Source organism: Castor canadensis, chromosome 13 (genome assembly GCF_047511655.1).
Source record: "Castor canadensis chromosome 13, mCasCan1.hap1v2, whole genome shotgun sequence".
NCBI classification, from domain to species: Eukaryota; Metazoa; Chordata; class Mammalia; order Rodentia; family Castoridae; genus Castor; species Castor canadensis.
Window position 1 is genome coordinate 27,995,666 of NC_133398.1, and position 16,759 is coordinate 28,012,424.

General features: G+C 41.4%; 1 protein-coding gene across 2 annotated transcripts in view; it reads right to left on the minus strand.

Annotated features, from left to right (window-relative positions):
- Nucleotides 1-5,433, minus strand: part of Tmem38b (transmembrane protein 38B) — a 63,493-nt gene extending 58,060 nt beyond the window's left edge. The window contains exon 1 of one of the 2 annotated variants that reach the window (XR_012440356.1): nt 5,172-5,433. Coding sequence is in view for 1 of the 2 variants with exons in the window: in XM_074051324.1 (XP_073907425.1) it covers nt 5,172-5,283 (112 nt within the window). In the remaining variant the exon portion in view is untranslated. The remainder of the gene's footprint in view (nt 1-5,171) is intronic. The other variant, XM_074051324.1, reaches the window with a different exon arrangement.
- Nucleotides 5,434-16,759: the final 11,326 nt, after the last annotated feature.

Consider the following 16,759-nt stretch of genomic DNA (forward strand, 5'->3'; position numbering starts at 1 on the left):
TAAGTATTCTTAAATTGCATGCTAATATATTTTGGCTTTAGCATAATTTTTTTTAAGCTTTATCTCCTTAAAAGCAAAGGGAAAAACCAGGCTGGAGTATACACCTATCCTCCCAGCACTCAGAAGGCTGAGGCAGTATGGAGCGTTCCAGGCCCGAGTAGGCTACACAGTGAGTCTTAGGTCAGCCTTGGCTACATAGCAAGACACTGTCTCAAAAAAAAATAAAAAAATAAAAAAGCAGGGCACAGTGTGCAAAAACTGACCAAGACTCCATCTAAATAAATAAGCCAGGTATGATGGTACATATCTGCAATCCCAGCTACTCCTAAAGGCATAGGGAGAATAGAGGCATATTGTGATCCAAGTACAGCCCAGACAAAAACAACCCCCAAAAAATGGTGGTGAGGGAGGGGGGGAAATGCATGGCTCAAGTGGTACAGCACTTGCCTAACAAGCACAAGACCCTGAGTTCAAACTCCAGTACTGCCAAAAAGAGAGAGAATGAAATGAACATGATAAACCTCATATAACTCAACCATGCCAACCATGCTTTTTCATCTAAATCATTCAAAAATAATCATGTAGGCAACAAAAGTTTACAAACTATCTGCAACACGATTCAAGGAGGTTCAGATTAAGTTAGAATCACAGTACATCAAGCAGATAGATACACAGACCAATGCTGTGTTCTTTCCCCAGTTCCTTAATGAATAACCAGAATAGATGGATTTGGCGAATGGAGCAATTCCCATATTGATTCTCTGAGCCATGATTAAGAATCATATGGTAAGAAAGGTCAAGTAGAAACCCATAAAGATCACGCTCCTCACCAACAGAGTAAACATAAAATACCACAGAAACTGGTGCCACAACCAAACACTTGAAAGATGCAAAGAGAGTGTCAGCTAACTTGCAAACAACATCACCACTTAAAGAAGGAAGGGCTGGCTGAAAGGCTGTGAATTATCATAATCATAGACAGGGAGCGACTCCAACTGCCATTTTTACAAGATCAACACAACTTTTATAAACTAGTAAGCAAATTCTTTTTTCTCCATATTAACTTAAAAATAGAAAAATAAAAAACAGAAACATTTTTTACTTTGTTAAACTATCTCAGTCCCTAAGAAGTCAGGTGGGCCAGGTGCCAGTGGCTCAAGCCTGTAACCCTAGCTACCAAGGAGGCAGAGATCAGGAAGATCATGGTTCGAAGCCAGACCCTATCTCGAAAAACCCATCACACAAAGGGCTGGTGGAGTGGCTGAAGGTGTAGGCCCTGAGTTCAAACTCCAGTGTAGCAAAAAAAGAAATCAGGTGGACCCAATAATAGTTGGTACACTGTAAATCTATAGACCTAATCTAGCCGCATGACCTTAACTGTGACTTCAGCCTCCTGGGCAGGTCCTAGGTAGGGACTTACCACTCCAAGCCCCCTCTACTTCAATAAAAACTGGTGCCAGGGTAAAAACTATTGTCCTTCTCACTCTAGATGGGAGAGGGGACCCACTTTCAGTCTTCTGAAAGTGTGTTTATTCCTTTCTTAATAGCATTACTATTACTTTCACTATAGTTACATATCTTCCCTGAATTCTTCTCTTGCCAGATGCAAGGACTAAGGTAGAGCTATGCTAACTTTCCAGTAACGTAAAGTACTGACGAATCCTGAGAAATTTCTGTAATTTAATATACACATTTATTTCGAATTGAAAATCTGAAGAGAAATGTAAATTACCAAAATGATCTGAGACTGGATTGAAAAGAAAAAGATTTTCCCATTCAAATGCACCAAGAAATGGATAGCTTCATAATTGAAGTCTACTGAATTTCTAAGATCAATGCCTATTAAATAAGCCATTTTGAATTAAAACTGGAATGTCTCCCAATCTATTTTGCAAAAACAGCATAACCTTGACTCCAAAACTGGAAAAGGAAAAAATAACCTGATAGGCTAGTCACCATTATAAACAATGAAATAAAATTTTCATAAATTATTAGCAAATTAAAATAATACATCAAACAAAGTTTATTCCAAGAATGTAAGGATGAGTTATCACTTTTTAAAATGTATTAATGTAATCTACATTACATATTTTCTCTGATAAAAGCAATACTTAGGGTCATTTCAACAGATCTGAGTTAAAAAAAATAGCACAATGAAATTTGTCATCTTCTCTATTAAGATGGTGGTGAAGATATAGGTACAACCTAGAAAATTAGAAATAAAACTTCCTTACAGTATAGTATTCCTCCTATAAACCTATAGCAAATATTCCATTTGATAAAGTTTTAGAAACATTCTCATTAAAATCAAGAGTGACGCTATTCACTATTGCCACTGCTCAACACTTTATTATCAATACTCTTTGATATAAAGAAGCTAGAAATAGACATGAGTTTTCTTGGCTACAAACAACAAAAGATAAGTATGGCAAACTTAAGCCACTGGAAGGATTTCAGTACTTCACAGAAGAAATGAGAGACTAAAGCAAACAAGCAAGAGCCAGGTACCCCCACCAGTGGTCTGTAATCTTAGCTACTAAGGATGCAGAGATCAAGAGGAGCTGGGTTCAAAGCCAGCCCCAAGCAAATAGTTTGGTAGACCCTATCTTGAAAAAAGTCTATGACAAATAAGGGCTGGTGAAATGGCTCAACTGGTAAGAGCTCCTGCTTAGCAAGTTTGAAGCCCTGGGTTCAAACCCCAGTGCCACTAAAAAAAAAAAAAAGAAGGAAAGAAGCAAGAACTAGGGATGTAAGAGGTTCTCAAGTTGCTTTTGCTGAAAAGCAGTGACTCCTTACTTGGGCCCACAAATTAACTAAAAACAGGAGAAGGTTGGCATCCCTGCCTCTATTTTGTATCTGCCTTTGCTCTAAGCCATTCTCTTTACAGTCACTTTGCAATCACCTTGGATTCCAGAAAAGAAAGAACTGATAACACTTTTATGACAAGAACCAGAGCTACCTGGAGTTGCCACCCTCCCAGTGAGAACAATTCACATCACAAGACAGAATAATCCTCTCAAAAGAAACCAGATTACTCCCTCCAGGTGATAACTTCCCAAAACTGGACTAGACCACCTGCCTGACCAAGATTGCCAGTCAGTTCTGACACAGACCACACCTATGACTGAACTGTTTAACTATACATACCTTTGTCCCTGTCCCTAGTTCTTTTGTCTGTTTAAACCTGTAGCTCATGTCTGCACCCCACAGATGGCTGAAGATAGCTGAGTCCTTACTCTGCCTCTTCCTGCAGCATGCCCCAAGCCCTGTAATAAACCTCCTTTTTCGGCCTTCACCATGCCCCTTTATTTGGCATTTAGGAGTGGGTGGCCAGATCCGGCATAGGGAATCTCAGGAGTTTGGGCCTTGGGTCCAAAACTCCAGTTTTAGAGACACTTAGTGGGCTATGCAGAAGGAATAATCTTAATAATGGCCTGAGAGTAAAACCAATTCAAGTAGCTACTCTGCTGAGATCCTGAGTTCCAGCTGTTCTTTTCAGCTATGCATCACTGAGATCCAAAGGCTTGCAAAGAAATAGCCATACACCACTAAATTACTACAGACAGATTAAGAACCCTTTTTATCTATATTAAAAGTACATTACTTTTATAATCTTAGGCATGGGAAAGCTCTTCCTAAAACAATACACAAAACCAGGGAGTCACAAAGGAAAACAAAACTAACAGATATGTCTATTAAAAAAGTACAATTAACCATGAAAAGTTTTTAATTTCAGCAATAAAGGACAATATAAACAAAGTTAAGACAGCAAGAGATAAGCAAAAAAAAAACTTTACCACATAAATAGAACTAATATTCATGATACCCAAAGAGAACTGATAAAGGAAGACAACAACCAACAGCCCAATAGAAGACTGGCCAAAAGATACTAAGCAATTTACAGGAAAGACATAAGAATTGCCAATAAACCTAAGAAGCACAAACTCACTATTAACCATGACAAATGCAAATGAAAACTGTTTTCTGATCACAAAAATGACAAGATGTTGAAAACAGAAAACAGTCAATACTGTCAAAGGTAATTGTCTAACACAAAAGTTAAATAGGTTTGATCCTGTGAATTCTTTCATTTTTACCTTTATACAAGTACTGGTACTAGAAAAAACATGATTATTCTATGTACAGTACTATATTAACATTCAACTATCCAAGTGATTTTCAAATTTGGGAATCTCAAGACCTCTTGATACCCCTAAAAATTAAAGACGAGATGAATAGTTGTCAGGGGTTGGAGGAGGGCTTACAAAGAGGCAGCAGGGAAATGGAGGTGGGTGAGGAAAGAGTTCTGTATTTTTATTCTGTCCAAAATCACATACCGGGCATGGGTGGCCTATAATCCTAGTTACTTGGAGGTTGAGATTAGGAGGATCGTGGTTCAAGACCAGCCCAGGCAAACAGTTCGCAAGACCCCCATCTCCAAAATAACCAGAGCAAAGGGAATGGGGGTGTGGCTCACGTGCGAAGCCCTGAGTTCAAATTCCAGCCCAACAAATACGAAATATTAAAGGTGGGGTAACTTTTTTAAAAAAAGGAAAGCAACACAGTAAAGACACAAGAAGAGGCTGGGTATACCATATAGCTCAGTAGCTGAGTGTATGCCTCGCATGCACCACAATATACCAAAAAAAGACGCAAGAAAATACAAATACTGCTCCTTGCTCTCCTGGCTAACAGGACTGACGACCCTATCCATCCCACTCCACGACTCCTCTCGCCGCTTCCTGACCACGGTGCGACACTGAGCGCGGTGTAAGGAGTGCGAGGACCTCCGTGCAGCCGCCTTCCTGGCCGGGCCGTCGTGACCCTGCCGTGGGGGCTCCGCTTCGCTCTCCGCGGATCTCGCACCTAGCAGGGCAGCGGCGGCACCATAGGTACCGGAGTCCGCGCCCGGACGGCACCGAGGCACCGACGCTCCGAACGGCGGCAGCGCGTCGGTCACCGCTCCCGAGTCCCGCCCCGGCGTCCGGCATCCCGGGGCCGCGGCACTCCCCGGCCTCAGTTTCCCCTCTGCACTCGGAAGGGCCGGTCCTTGGCGCCCCTCCCCCTCGACTGCCGGATCCGTCCCGGCCAGCTTCACCTCCGCCCCCCACGGGCTGAGGCCGTCGTCGCCGCGAGGGGGACACGAAGAGGGTCGCGGCGCCCGCACCCACCTGGCTGATGCTTCAGCGCCATCACGGACACTAGGTAGTGGGCGATGTCAAAAAAGGGGAACATGGACGTGCGGGAGAAGGCCAGGGTCAGCTCATCCCACGGAGACTCCATGACTACGCCAGACCTCGGCAGCCGAAGCAGCCGAGGAGACTGGTTCCCCTCCGGCGCGGCGGGGGTGGGGGAGGGGGTGGCTGTGGCCGCACACTCCGCCGCGCCGGCTCGAGCCCTGCGCGTGCGCTCTGGCACCCCGCGCTGTGCTGAGGGGCGGAGCCGCGCGTCCGAGGGACCTCAGGAGCCCGGAGGTTTGTGCACAGGCTGGGAGAACTGTGGGCGGGGCAGCCTGTGGGCGGGGCGGCCTGTGGGCGGGGCGGTCTGTGGGCGGGACCTGACCTTGGTTCTCCTAATAAGGTCCAGCAGCTGTTCAGTACTTGGGTCCGTGACAGGCCCAAGAGAACCCGCACGTGAGCAAAGCACCTATCCTCAACGGCTAAGGCTCAGAGTCAGATTTCTTTCAGCAAACTGATGTCATTCACCTTTTTGAGCAACCAAAGTGCAAGTCACTGTGACTTATTGAAGCTATAAAAAACAAAACATTAATATCCTGTCCTGAAGAAACTTGCGTTTTCCCTCAAGATTTTTAAGGACGCACATAACTGTACAAAAAGTGAGAAGTACAGTTGTCATGTGAACACAGTTGGGAAGACAGGTAGATCATTCCAGAGAAGTGAGTAGTGGATAAGGTGACTAGACTATGAAAAGGTTGGGGAGATCTGGAAGGCAGGTGAGAGATGGAGATATTTTGGCTAAGACTGCAAAGTGAGAAGTGAGGTTGAAAAAAAAAAAAGTTAAATCCTTGAACGGCAACAATAAAACCAGGGGGTTTGTCTCCAGACTTTAAGTTTTTGATCAATCATTATATTGTGCTGAAACTTATCAGTTAGAATGCATACTCCTCACCATTGTGTTAAACTGGGATTTTTTTTTGGGGGGGGGGTGGAGGTGCAATCAAGCAGCAAAGTTAGGAAGAGATTGGTAAAAAGAGATTAGATTAGAGACAGAAAAATCTTAAGGTATTCCCTAGTCCAAGAAAAAGGTAGTAGAGGCTGAGGGTAGTAGGAGCCAAGACCCCAGATGGAGAAAGATGCTCTAGAAGCAGAACAGGCGGATGTCTGCTCCACCTGGAAAAGCAGCAAAGTGAGCCAAGAGTTGTGCTTGTCAACGAAAGAAAAGGAGGAATAAGTAGGAAGATTATAGTTGCAAAGAGAACTAGGAGCCAGTGGGTTGACGCACTCCTTTTAATCCTAGCTATTTGGTAGGCAGAAATTGGGAAGATTGTGTTCAAGGCCAACGCAGGCAAAAAAATAAGTTAGCCTTGAGCTGGAGGCATGACTCAAGCAGTGGAGAGCCTGCCTAACAAGGACAAAGTGCTGAGTTCAAATCCCAGTACTGCCAAAATAAATAATTATAAAGAAATGTTTACTTTTTTAAAAAGTTAATGAAACCTCCAACAAACAAACAAACTGAGTGTTATGGTACATGTCTATAATTGTAGCTATGCCAAAGTCATAAGTAAGAGAATTGTAGTCCCAGGAGGGAGACCATATCAGAAATAAATTAATAGGAAAAAGGGCTTTGGTACAACATTTACCTAGCAAGAACAAGTCCCTGAGTTCAAATTCCAGTACCTCAAAAAAAAAAAAAAGGAAGAGAACTAGGAAGAAACCAGGAAGAGGACTGGGCTTAGATAAGAAAAAAAAAGCTGAGTTTGGCACATTTTTATTTGACCTGTCAACAGATCATGCTGGTATCAGGAAATTGAATCGGAGATACTTAAGTAATAGCTGTTAGGTAGGTAACAGCTGTATGGGAGTATGAGCTGCAATGGGAGACTTACCTTGATTTTTTGAAATTTGAATGTTTAACTTTTAATTCACTTATCAAGTTTTTTTTTGCATGCTTGCTCTGTGCCAAGCATTTGGCCAGATATCAGAGGCACTGCCCTACACACTTACTGCTTATTATTGTTTGAATGTGAAATGTCTCTACAGGTTGATGTTTTGAATACTTGGTTCCCAAATGGCGGTGCTATTTTAGGACGTTCTGGAAACTTTGGTGGTGCTATTTTGAGAGGTTCTGGAAACTTTAGAAGGTGGAACCTAGATGGAGGAAGTAAGTCATGGGAGGTATGTCCTTGGTGGTGTCCCTTGCCCTTCTTTTTTTTTTTTTTTGTGGCACTGGATGGGGTTTGAACTTGGGGCCTCACACTTGCTAGGCCAGCCCTCTACCACTTGAGCCACCACCTCAGCTCCCTTGCCCTTCTTGCTGCTCACTCTCTGCTCCCTATGCACTGTGAGGTGAAGACTCTCCTCTGCCACAGGCTCCCACTATCTAAGCATAGGAGGGCAAGTACCCATGGGCTGAACCCTCATGAGCCAAATAAATCTTTCCTGCTTTAACTTGTTTGTCAGGTATTAGTCACAGAAATGCAAACGCTAGCTAACACAGTACTTCAACCCTAGCTGATGTGCAGGCTGCAGTTGTCTCCAGGAGGACTAGGGCCATTTGGCTGTGAGGGCATGGTATGCACTCCACTGAGAAACCAGTCCCTAAAAGTGTGAGCCCTTCCCTTCTTGTCCCAAGTAAGGAGAGTGCATGATGATGGGACCATAGTCCCCAAGGAAAACTCATCATCTTTAGATATTTTGTTTTGTTTTGTATTTGGTGGTAGTGGGGTTTGAACTCAGGGCTTGCTAGATGGGTGCTCTACCACTTGAGCAACTCCACCAACCCCTGTACTGGAAATTTTCAAGAAAGTGTCTTGAGAACTGTTTGCACAGGGTTGGCCTCAAACCTCTTTCCTCCTGATCTCTGCTTCCTAAGTTACTAGAATTACAAACATGAGCCACTGACACCTGGCCATTGTCAGATCTTGACCCTCATTCCTTCTGTGGAATCAAAAACCTCCATAGGGGCTGGCAGCATGGTTCCATTTCTAGAGGTGTGTTGGGCTTGGAGAGGAGGTGCAGAGGGGGCGAAGGAGGAAGTCCTCCATTGTAAAGGATTGATTCCTTTTGCTCCTAAATAATTCTAAGTCTGTGAAAAACTAGGTTCACTTTCCCGAAAGTCATTTGCACACCCTCCAAGAAGCAGGCAACTAGCTGTTGGGCAGCACTTTAAAAGTTACCCAGAAGTTGGATGGAAACTATCCCGTCTTCCTGAAGAGGCAATACAGGGTCCAGAAGACATCAGGGTTTATGACAAAATTGTTCAGAGGTGGTCATTAAAAGTGTGTATTTCAGCTGCTCAGGACAAACCCAACTTTGATTACTCTGCAGAACTCTGCAGGATGAATTGTTTCTGTTAGTTTTGCCTGATCACAATTCCTTAACACCCTTGATTGTTTCTTCAGTGTCACAGAATGGATAAGAAACCTCTTTTCTAGTGTACCTTGCATTATTGTCCATTTAGCGTACCTTGCAAAATGCTTCCAGGTCAGAGAAAGGAACTTATATGTTAATGCATCTTTAATTTTTGACATGTAAATATATGTGTCAACATTTTGGGTAAAATGCAACTCACAGTGATACAAGATATGAGGAAAATTCCACCCCAGTGACAATAGAAATAAAACTGAGGTAGAGAGAGAGCAAGTTTTTTAGACAAAGTTTTATTTGAAAGAGAAAAGGGGTAGAGGAAAAAGGGAAGGCACTGAATAAGAGATGCAGGCTGCCCTCTCACAGAAAGGAACAGGCCTTAGGTTGGGCTGTAGCTCAGTGGTAGAATCTACCATGCCCAAGGCCCTGGGTTTAATCCCCAGAACCAAAAAACAAACAAATCCAGGCATTTTATTGGTTTGCTGGAGTAGTTTGGGATCTGATGCCTCTCTTCTAGTCATGAGGATGGCATTTTTATTTTTATTTTTGATTGGATTGGAGATTGAAAGTAGGGGTTTGTGCTTGCAAAGCAGGTGCTCTGCTGCACACCTCTATCCCATTTGCCCTGGTTATTTTGCAGATGGGGTCTTGTGAACTATTTGCCCAGACTGGCCTCAGGCCTCCATCCTCCTAATCTCAGCCTCCCAAGTATCTAGGATTATAGACATGAACCACTGGTGCCAGTCTGAGGAGGTTTTAAATTTTTAAAACAGTTTAAAATTTTTCCTCGTTTTAATTTTTTCTCTTGTAAGCTACAGGTAATGACTAATTGTTCTTTTTTTGTCAGTAAGGAGTTTGAAATCAGGGCCTCAAATGTAGGGCCTCACCCATGCGAGGCAGGCACTCTATCACTTGAGCTACTCCACCAGCACTTTTTTGGTGTGTTGGGTGTTTTTGAGATAGGGTCTTACAAGCTGTTTGCTTGGAAACCTCAATCCTCCTGAGTAGCTAGGATTACAGGTAAGAGCAATTGGCGCCTGCACCAGTTGGGACATCATGACTCCTCCCAGTACTTGGTGGGTTTTGTCCCTGCAATAAGAGTAGAAGGAGGGGACTGGAGGCATGGCTCAAGAGTTTGAGTACCAACTGCCAAAAAATAAGGGTAGAAGGATAAGGGTACATTCCAAACACTGTTGACAAGGGAAGAAAAAGACATACTCTACTAAGTAATGGGTAACAGGTTATGAATTAACCTTGTTCCCATGAGGGACCCTGTTCTACACAACAATGACAAACAGAGTTAGTGATAAGCAAACAAAAAATAAACAAAATATACTTGCTTTTTTAACCAGGTGAAGGATTTATTGAATAAATACTTTCCCACAGTGTATTTCTCTTAGTTTTGATGATATTATAACATTCTCTTATTGTATTTATGCTGCTTAGTGTGTGAAGATGCCCATTTAGATTTGTTATTTATTTATTTTTTAATGATACAGAAGACTCAGCCATCACTGGGGTATTATAGAATCCCAAGGTTGTCAGAATGAAATAGCAATTGTCAGGTTCTTTTAACAGTGTCTTCAGAGTTTTTACTTTAACATCTAAAAGAGTGTTCGTTTTCTCATTTCAAATTAAGTATTCAGAGTGACACAGTCACTCATTTGCTTACAACCTTTTTTAAAAAAGTTGTTTTGTTAAAATACTGTACCTATGCTCAATATAAATTTGTGTGGACTATAAAGTATTTATAAATAGTGAACTTGGTTTCTGAAATTAAACTTTTTATTTGCAATTTTCTAGTGAAAAAAAAAAAGAGTAGTGAGACCTTCAAGAGTTGGGGCCTAGGCAGGTACCGGTGGCTCACACCTGTAATCCTACCTACCCAGGAGGCAGAGATCAGGAGGATTACAGTTCAAAACCATCCCTGGACAAATAGTTCTCAATACCTTATCTAGAAAACACTCATCACAAAAAAAGCCTGGCAGAGTGGCTCAAGTAGTAACAGTGCCTGCCTAGCATACATAAGGCCCTGAGTTCAACTCCAGTGCTGCCAAAAAAAAAAAAAAATAGTTCAGACCTAAAGCTGGGTGTGGTGATACACATCTGTAATCCCAATACTTGGGAGGCAGAGGCTGGAGGATCATGAGTTCAAAATCAGCCTGGGCTCCATAGCAATCGCCATCAAAATTCCAATGAGATTCATCACAGAGATTGAAAAATCAACCCTAAAGTTCATGCAGAAGCACAAAGACCAAATAGCCAAGGCAATGCTGAACAAAAAGAATAATGCTGGAGGTATCACAATACCTGACTTCAAACGATACTACAGAGACATAGCGATAAAAATAGCATGGTACTGGCACAAAAACAGACAGAAAGCCAATGGAACAGAATAGAAGACCAAGACATAAATTCATGCAGCTACCTTATTTTTGACAAAGGCATCCAAAACATATGATAGAGAAGACAGCCTCTTCAACAAATGTTGCTGACAAAACTGGAACTCTACATGTAGAAGACTGAAACTAGATCCCTGTCTTTCACCCTGTACAAATATCAGCTCACAGTGGATGAAGGACCTGAATATATTACCTGAAACTTTGAAATGAGTGCAAAAAAGAGCAGGGGATACACTGGAACATATAGGCATAGGCAATGACTTCCTCAATAGATTCAAATGGCTCAGCAACTAAGACAAATGAGACTACATGAAACTGACATGGTTCTGCACAGCATATGAAATGGTCACCAGATTGAAGAGGCTGCCCACAGAATGGGAGAAAATCTTTGCCAGCTATATATTTGACAAGAGATTAATAACAAAAATATACAGGGAGCTCAAAAACTAAACTCCCAAAGAATCAATGACCCAGTAAAGAAATGGGCAAATGAACTGAACAGAGTTTTTCCACAGGAAGAAGTCCAAATGGTCAAATAACACATGAAGAAATGCTCACCCTCCCTGACCTTAAAGGAAATACAAATCAAAACCACATTAAGATTTCATCTTACTCTTGTTAGAATGGCTACCATCAAGAACACAAACAACAATGAATGTTGGCAAGAATTCAGGAAAAAGGAACCCTCATATACTGTTGGTGGGAGTGTAAATTATTATAACCACTGTGGAAGCTCTTCAAAAAACTAAAATACAGCTACCAAATAATCCAACAATACCACTCCTAGGTATATATATGAGGAAATTTAAGTCAGGTTGCAGTAAAGACACTTGCATACCCATGTTTATTGCAGCATTATTCACAATAGCCAAGCTATGGCAACAGCCCAGATACCCTATGACTAATGAATGAATTAAGAAAGTGGATTATATACAATGGAATTTTATTCAGTAGAAGGATGAAATTTTGTCATTTGCAGGTAAATGAATAGAACTGGAGAACATCATCTTAAGTGAAGTTAGCCAGGTTCAGAAAGCCAAAGGTCACATGTTTTCTCTCATTGTGGAAGACAGATCCAAAATATATACAGAACATGTTTCCAAAAGTGGACCTGTTAGAGGAGACTGAGGGAGGAAGAAAGAAAGAAAAGAATGATAGTGAATAATAATGAAACACATCATATCTGTGTAGGAACAAGACACAACGAAGCACACTGAAAACTGTTGAACAATACAAGATGGGGGAGAGGGGGGAGGAAGAGCATTGGAGGGGGCTAGATTGATTTAAGCACAATATATTTGCAGATAAAATACCAAGGCAAAATCTCCGCTGAAAAATGAACAGATACTTAAACAATGAAGGACAGGAATGTAAAACAGGTCATGTTAAGAGGAGGGCACTGATACTCAGTCAAAAGAACAATGCAGGAGGTATCACGATACCTGACTTCAAACTATATTACAAAGCAATAACAATAAAAACAGCATGGTACTGGCACAAAAACAGACATGAAGACCAGTGGAACAGAATAGAGGATCCAGATATGAAGCCACACAACTATAACCAACTTGTCTTTGACAAAGGAGCTAAAAATATACGATGGAGAAATAGCAACATCTTCAACAAAAACTGCTGGGAAAACTGGTTAGCAATCTGCAAAAAACTGAAACTAGATCCATGTATATCACCCTATACCAAGATTAACTCAAAATGGATCAAGGATCTTAATATCAGACCACAAACTCTAAAGTCGATACAGGAAAGAGTAGGAAATACTCTGGAGTTAGTAGGTATAGGTAAAAACTTTCTCAGTGGAACCCCAGCAGCACAGCAACTAAGAGATACCATAGATAAATGGGACTTCATAAAACTGAAAAGCTTCTGTTCATCAAAAGAAATGGTCTCTAAACTGAAGAGAACACCCACAGAGTGGGTGAAAATATTTGCCAGCTACACATCAGACAAAGGACTGATAACCAGAATATATAGGGAACTCAAAAAACTAAATTCTCCCAAAACTAATGAACCAATGAAGAAATGGGCAAGTGAACTAAACAGAACTTTCTCAAAAGAAGAAATTCAAATGGCCAAAAAACACATGAAAAAATGCTCACCATCTCTAGCAATAAAGGAAATGCAAATTAAAACCACACTAAGATTCCACCTCACCCCTGTTAAAATACCATCATTAACAACATCACCAACAACAGGTGTTGGCCAGGATGTGGGGAAAAAGGAACCCTCTTACACTGCTGGTGGGAATATAAACTTCTACAACCACTCTGGAAAAAAATTTGGAGGCTACTTAAAAAGCTAGACATTGATCTACCATTTGATTCAGCAATACCACTCTTGGGGATATACCCAAAAGACTGTGACACAGGTTACTCCAGAGGCACCTGCACACTCATGTTTACTGCAGCACTATTTACAATAGTCAAGTTATGGAAACAGCCAAGATGCCCCACTACTGACGAATGGATCAAGAAAATGTGGTATCTATACACAATGGAATTTTATGCAGCCATGAAGAAGAACAAAATGTTATCATTCGCTGGTAAATGGATGGAATTGGAGAACATCATTCTGAGTGAGGTTAGCCTGGCCCAAAAGACCAAAAATCGCATGTTCTCCCTCATATGTGGACATTATAGCAAGGGCAAACACAACAAGGGGATTGGACTTTGAGCACATGATAAAAGCGAGAGCACACAAGGGAGATATGAGGATAGGTAAGACACCTAAAAAATTAGCTAGCATTTGTTGCCCTCAATGCAGAGAAACTAAAGCAGATACCTTAAAAGCAACTGAGACCAATAGGAGAAGGGGACCAGGAACTAGAGATAAGGTTAGATCAAAAAGAATTAATCTAGAAGGTAACACACATGTACAGGAAATCAATGTGAGTCAACTCCCTGTATAGCTATCTTTATCTCAACTAGCAAAAACCCTGGTTCCTTCCTATTATTGCTTATACTCTCTCTTCAACAAAATTAGAGATAAGGGCAAAACAGTTTCTGCTGGGTATTGAGGGGGTGGGGGAGAGGGAGGGGGTGGAGTGTGTGGTAAGGGAGGGGGTGGGGGCAGGGGGGAGAAATGACCCAAGCATTGCATGCACATATGAATAACAAAACAATAAAAATTAAAAAAAAAAAAAAGAGGAGGGCACTGGTGGGAGGGAGAGGGTAAATGAAGAGAGTAAAGGAGAGTGAATATGGTTAATACACTTTCTGTGCAAGTGTGAACATGGAACATTCAAACCTGTTGAAGTCATCTTAAGAATGGTAATGGGGTAGAAGAGAGAAGAATGGAGGGGATGAACCAATTCAGGGTGTAATACATATACATATGGAAGTGCTACAATGAAACCCCATGTATAACTATCATACACTTAAAAAAAAAAGTTTTGTTTTGTTTTTTTAATGAAGAACAGGAAGGCAAAACAGGTCCTGTCTGGGGATAGGTCGAGGTGGAAGGGGCATAAGGAAGGGGTAAACAAGGGCAAGTATGGTATATGTATTTTGTATTCATGTATGAAAACAGAACAATGAAACCTGTTCATTTATTTTTTGGTGGCACTGGAGTTTGAACTCAGGACCTCATGCTTGCTAGGCAAGTAAGTGTTCTTACCATTTGAGTCACTCTGCCAGCCCTGGAAAATCCTTTATTGTTTTGTTATGTTTTTTTAAACCTGTTGAAATTGTTCTATGAGGGAGAAAGATGAAGGGACGAATCTAACTAAGATATATTGTCAGCATTTATGTAAATGTCACAATGTATCCCCCATACAAATATTATATGCTAATAAAAAGAAAAAAAGAAGAGTGACCTTGCTGAAATTCTTTTCATATGTGGAGAATTCCACATATAAGCACTTCATATGGGGAAATGTTTTAAGACCTCTGGCACACTCTAGTAGGACTAAAGATAAGAAATACTTTGGGTTACTTACACTTTTATGTTTAATTCAGTTATTTCCATACCTTTTACATATTCCTTTATCTTTTGAATTTTTGTGAATTTAGGGACAGAACTTGGATATTGCTTGCCAAAAGGTTTTTTATTTTAACAGTTTTTTGTTGTTTGGTTGGATTGGGGGGGCAGTACTGGAACTTGAACTCATGCTTACTAAGCAGGTTCTCTACTGCTTAAGCCATACCTCCAGCCCTTTTTGCTATGATTATTTTGGAGAGAGGGTCTCACTTTATATCCATACTGGACCATGATCCTTCTATTTTACACTTCCTGCCATTGCTGGGATGACAGGCATATACCAAAACATCCAGCTCTCTTCTGTTGAGATGAGGTCTGCCAAACATTTTTTCCAGGGCTGGCCTGGAACCATGATCCTCCTGATCTCAGCCTCCAGCATAGCTGGGAGGACATGTAGTTGCCACCATGTCCAGCTATTGGTTGAATTGGGGAATTGCAAACTTTATGCCTAGTCTGGCTTCGAACCACAATCCTCCCTATCTCAATTTCCCAAGTAACTAGGATTACAGATGTGAGCTACTGGCTCCCAGCTTTTTAACAGTCTTAAATTTCACAAAATATGTGTTTCATCATTGGGTTTAAAAATCGTATTATAAAGAAATCCTAAGGAAATGTAAATTAGAACCACACTAAGATTCCACCTCACCCCTGTTAGAATGCCATCATTAACAACATCACCAACAACAGGTGTTGGCGAGGATGTGGGGAAAAAGGAACCCTCTTACACTGCTGGTGGGAATATAAACTTCTACAACCACTCTGGAAAAAAATTTGGAGGCTACTTAAAAAGCTAGACATTGATCTACCATTTGATTCAGCAATACCACTCTTGGGGATATACCCAAAAGACTGTGACACAGGTTACTCCAGAGGCACCTGCACACCCATGTTTATTGCAGCACTATTCACAATAGCCAAGTTATGGAAACAGCCAAGATGCCCCACTACTGACGAATGGATCAAGAAAATGTGGTATCTATACACAATGGAATTTTATGCAGCCACGAAGAAGAACGAAATGTTATCATTCGCTGGTAAATGGATGGAATTGTAGAACATCATTCTGAGTGAGGTTAGCCTGGCCCAAAAGACCAAAAATTGTATGTCATCCCTCATATGCGGACATTAGATCAAGGGCAAACACAACAAGGGGATTGGACTTTGAGCACATGATAAAAGCGAGAGCACACAAGGGAGGGGTGAGGATACATAAGACACCTAAAAAATTAGCTAGCATTTGTTGCCCTCAATGCAGAGAAACTAAAGCAGATACCTTAAAAACAACTGAGACCAATAGGAAAAGGGGACCAGAAACTAGAGAAAAGGTTAGATCAAAAAGAATTGACCTAGAAGGTAACACACATGCATAAGAAATCAATGAGAGTCAATGCCCTGTATAGCTATCCTTATCTCAACTAGCAAAAACCCTTGTTCCTTCCTATTATTGCTTATACTCTCTCTACAACAAAATTAGAAATAAGAGCAAAATAGTTTCTGCTGGGTATTGAGGGGGTGGGGGGGAGAGGGAGGGGGCGGAGTGTGTGGTAAGGGAGGGGGTGGGGGCAGGGGGGAGAAATGACCCAAGCCTTGTATGCACATATGAATAATAAAATTAAAAAAAAAAAAAGGAAAATGTGGTATCTATACACAATGGAATTTTATGCAGCCATGAAGAAGAATGAAATGGTATCATTCGCTGGTAAATGGATGGAATTGGAGAACATCATTCTGAGTGAGGTTAGCCTGGCCCAAAAGACCAAAAATTGTATGTCATCCCTCATATGCGGACATTAGATCAAGGGCAAACACAACAAGGGG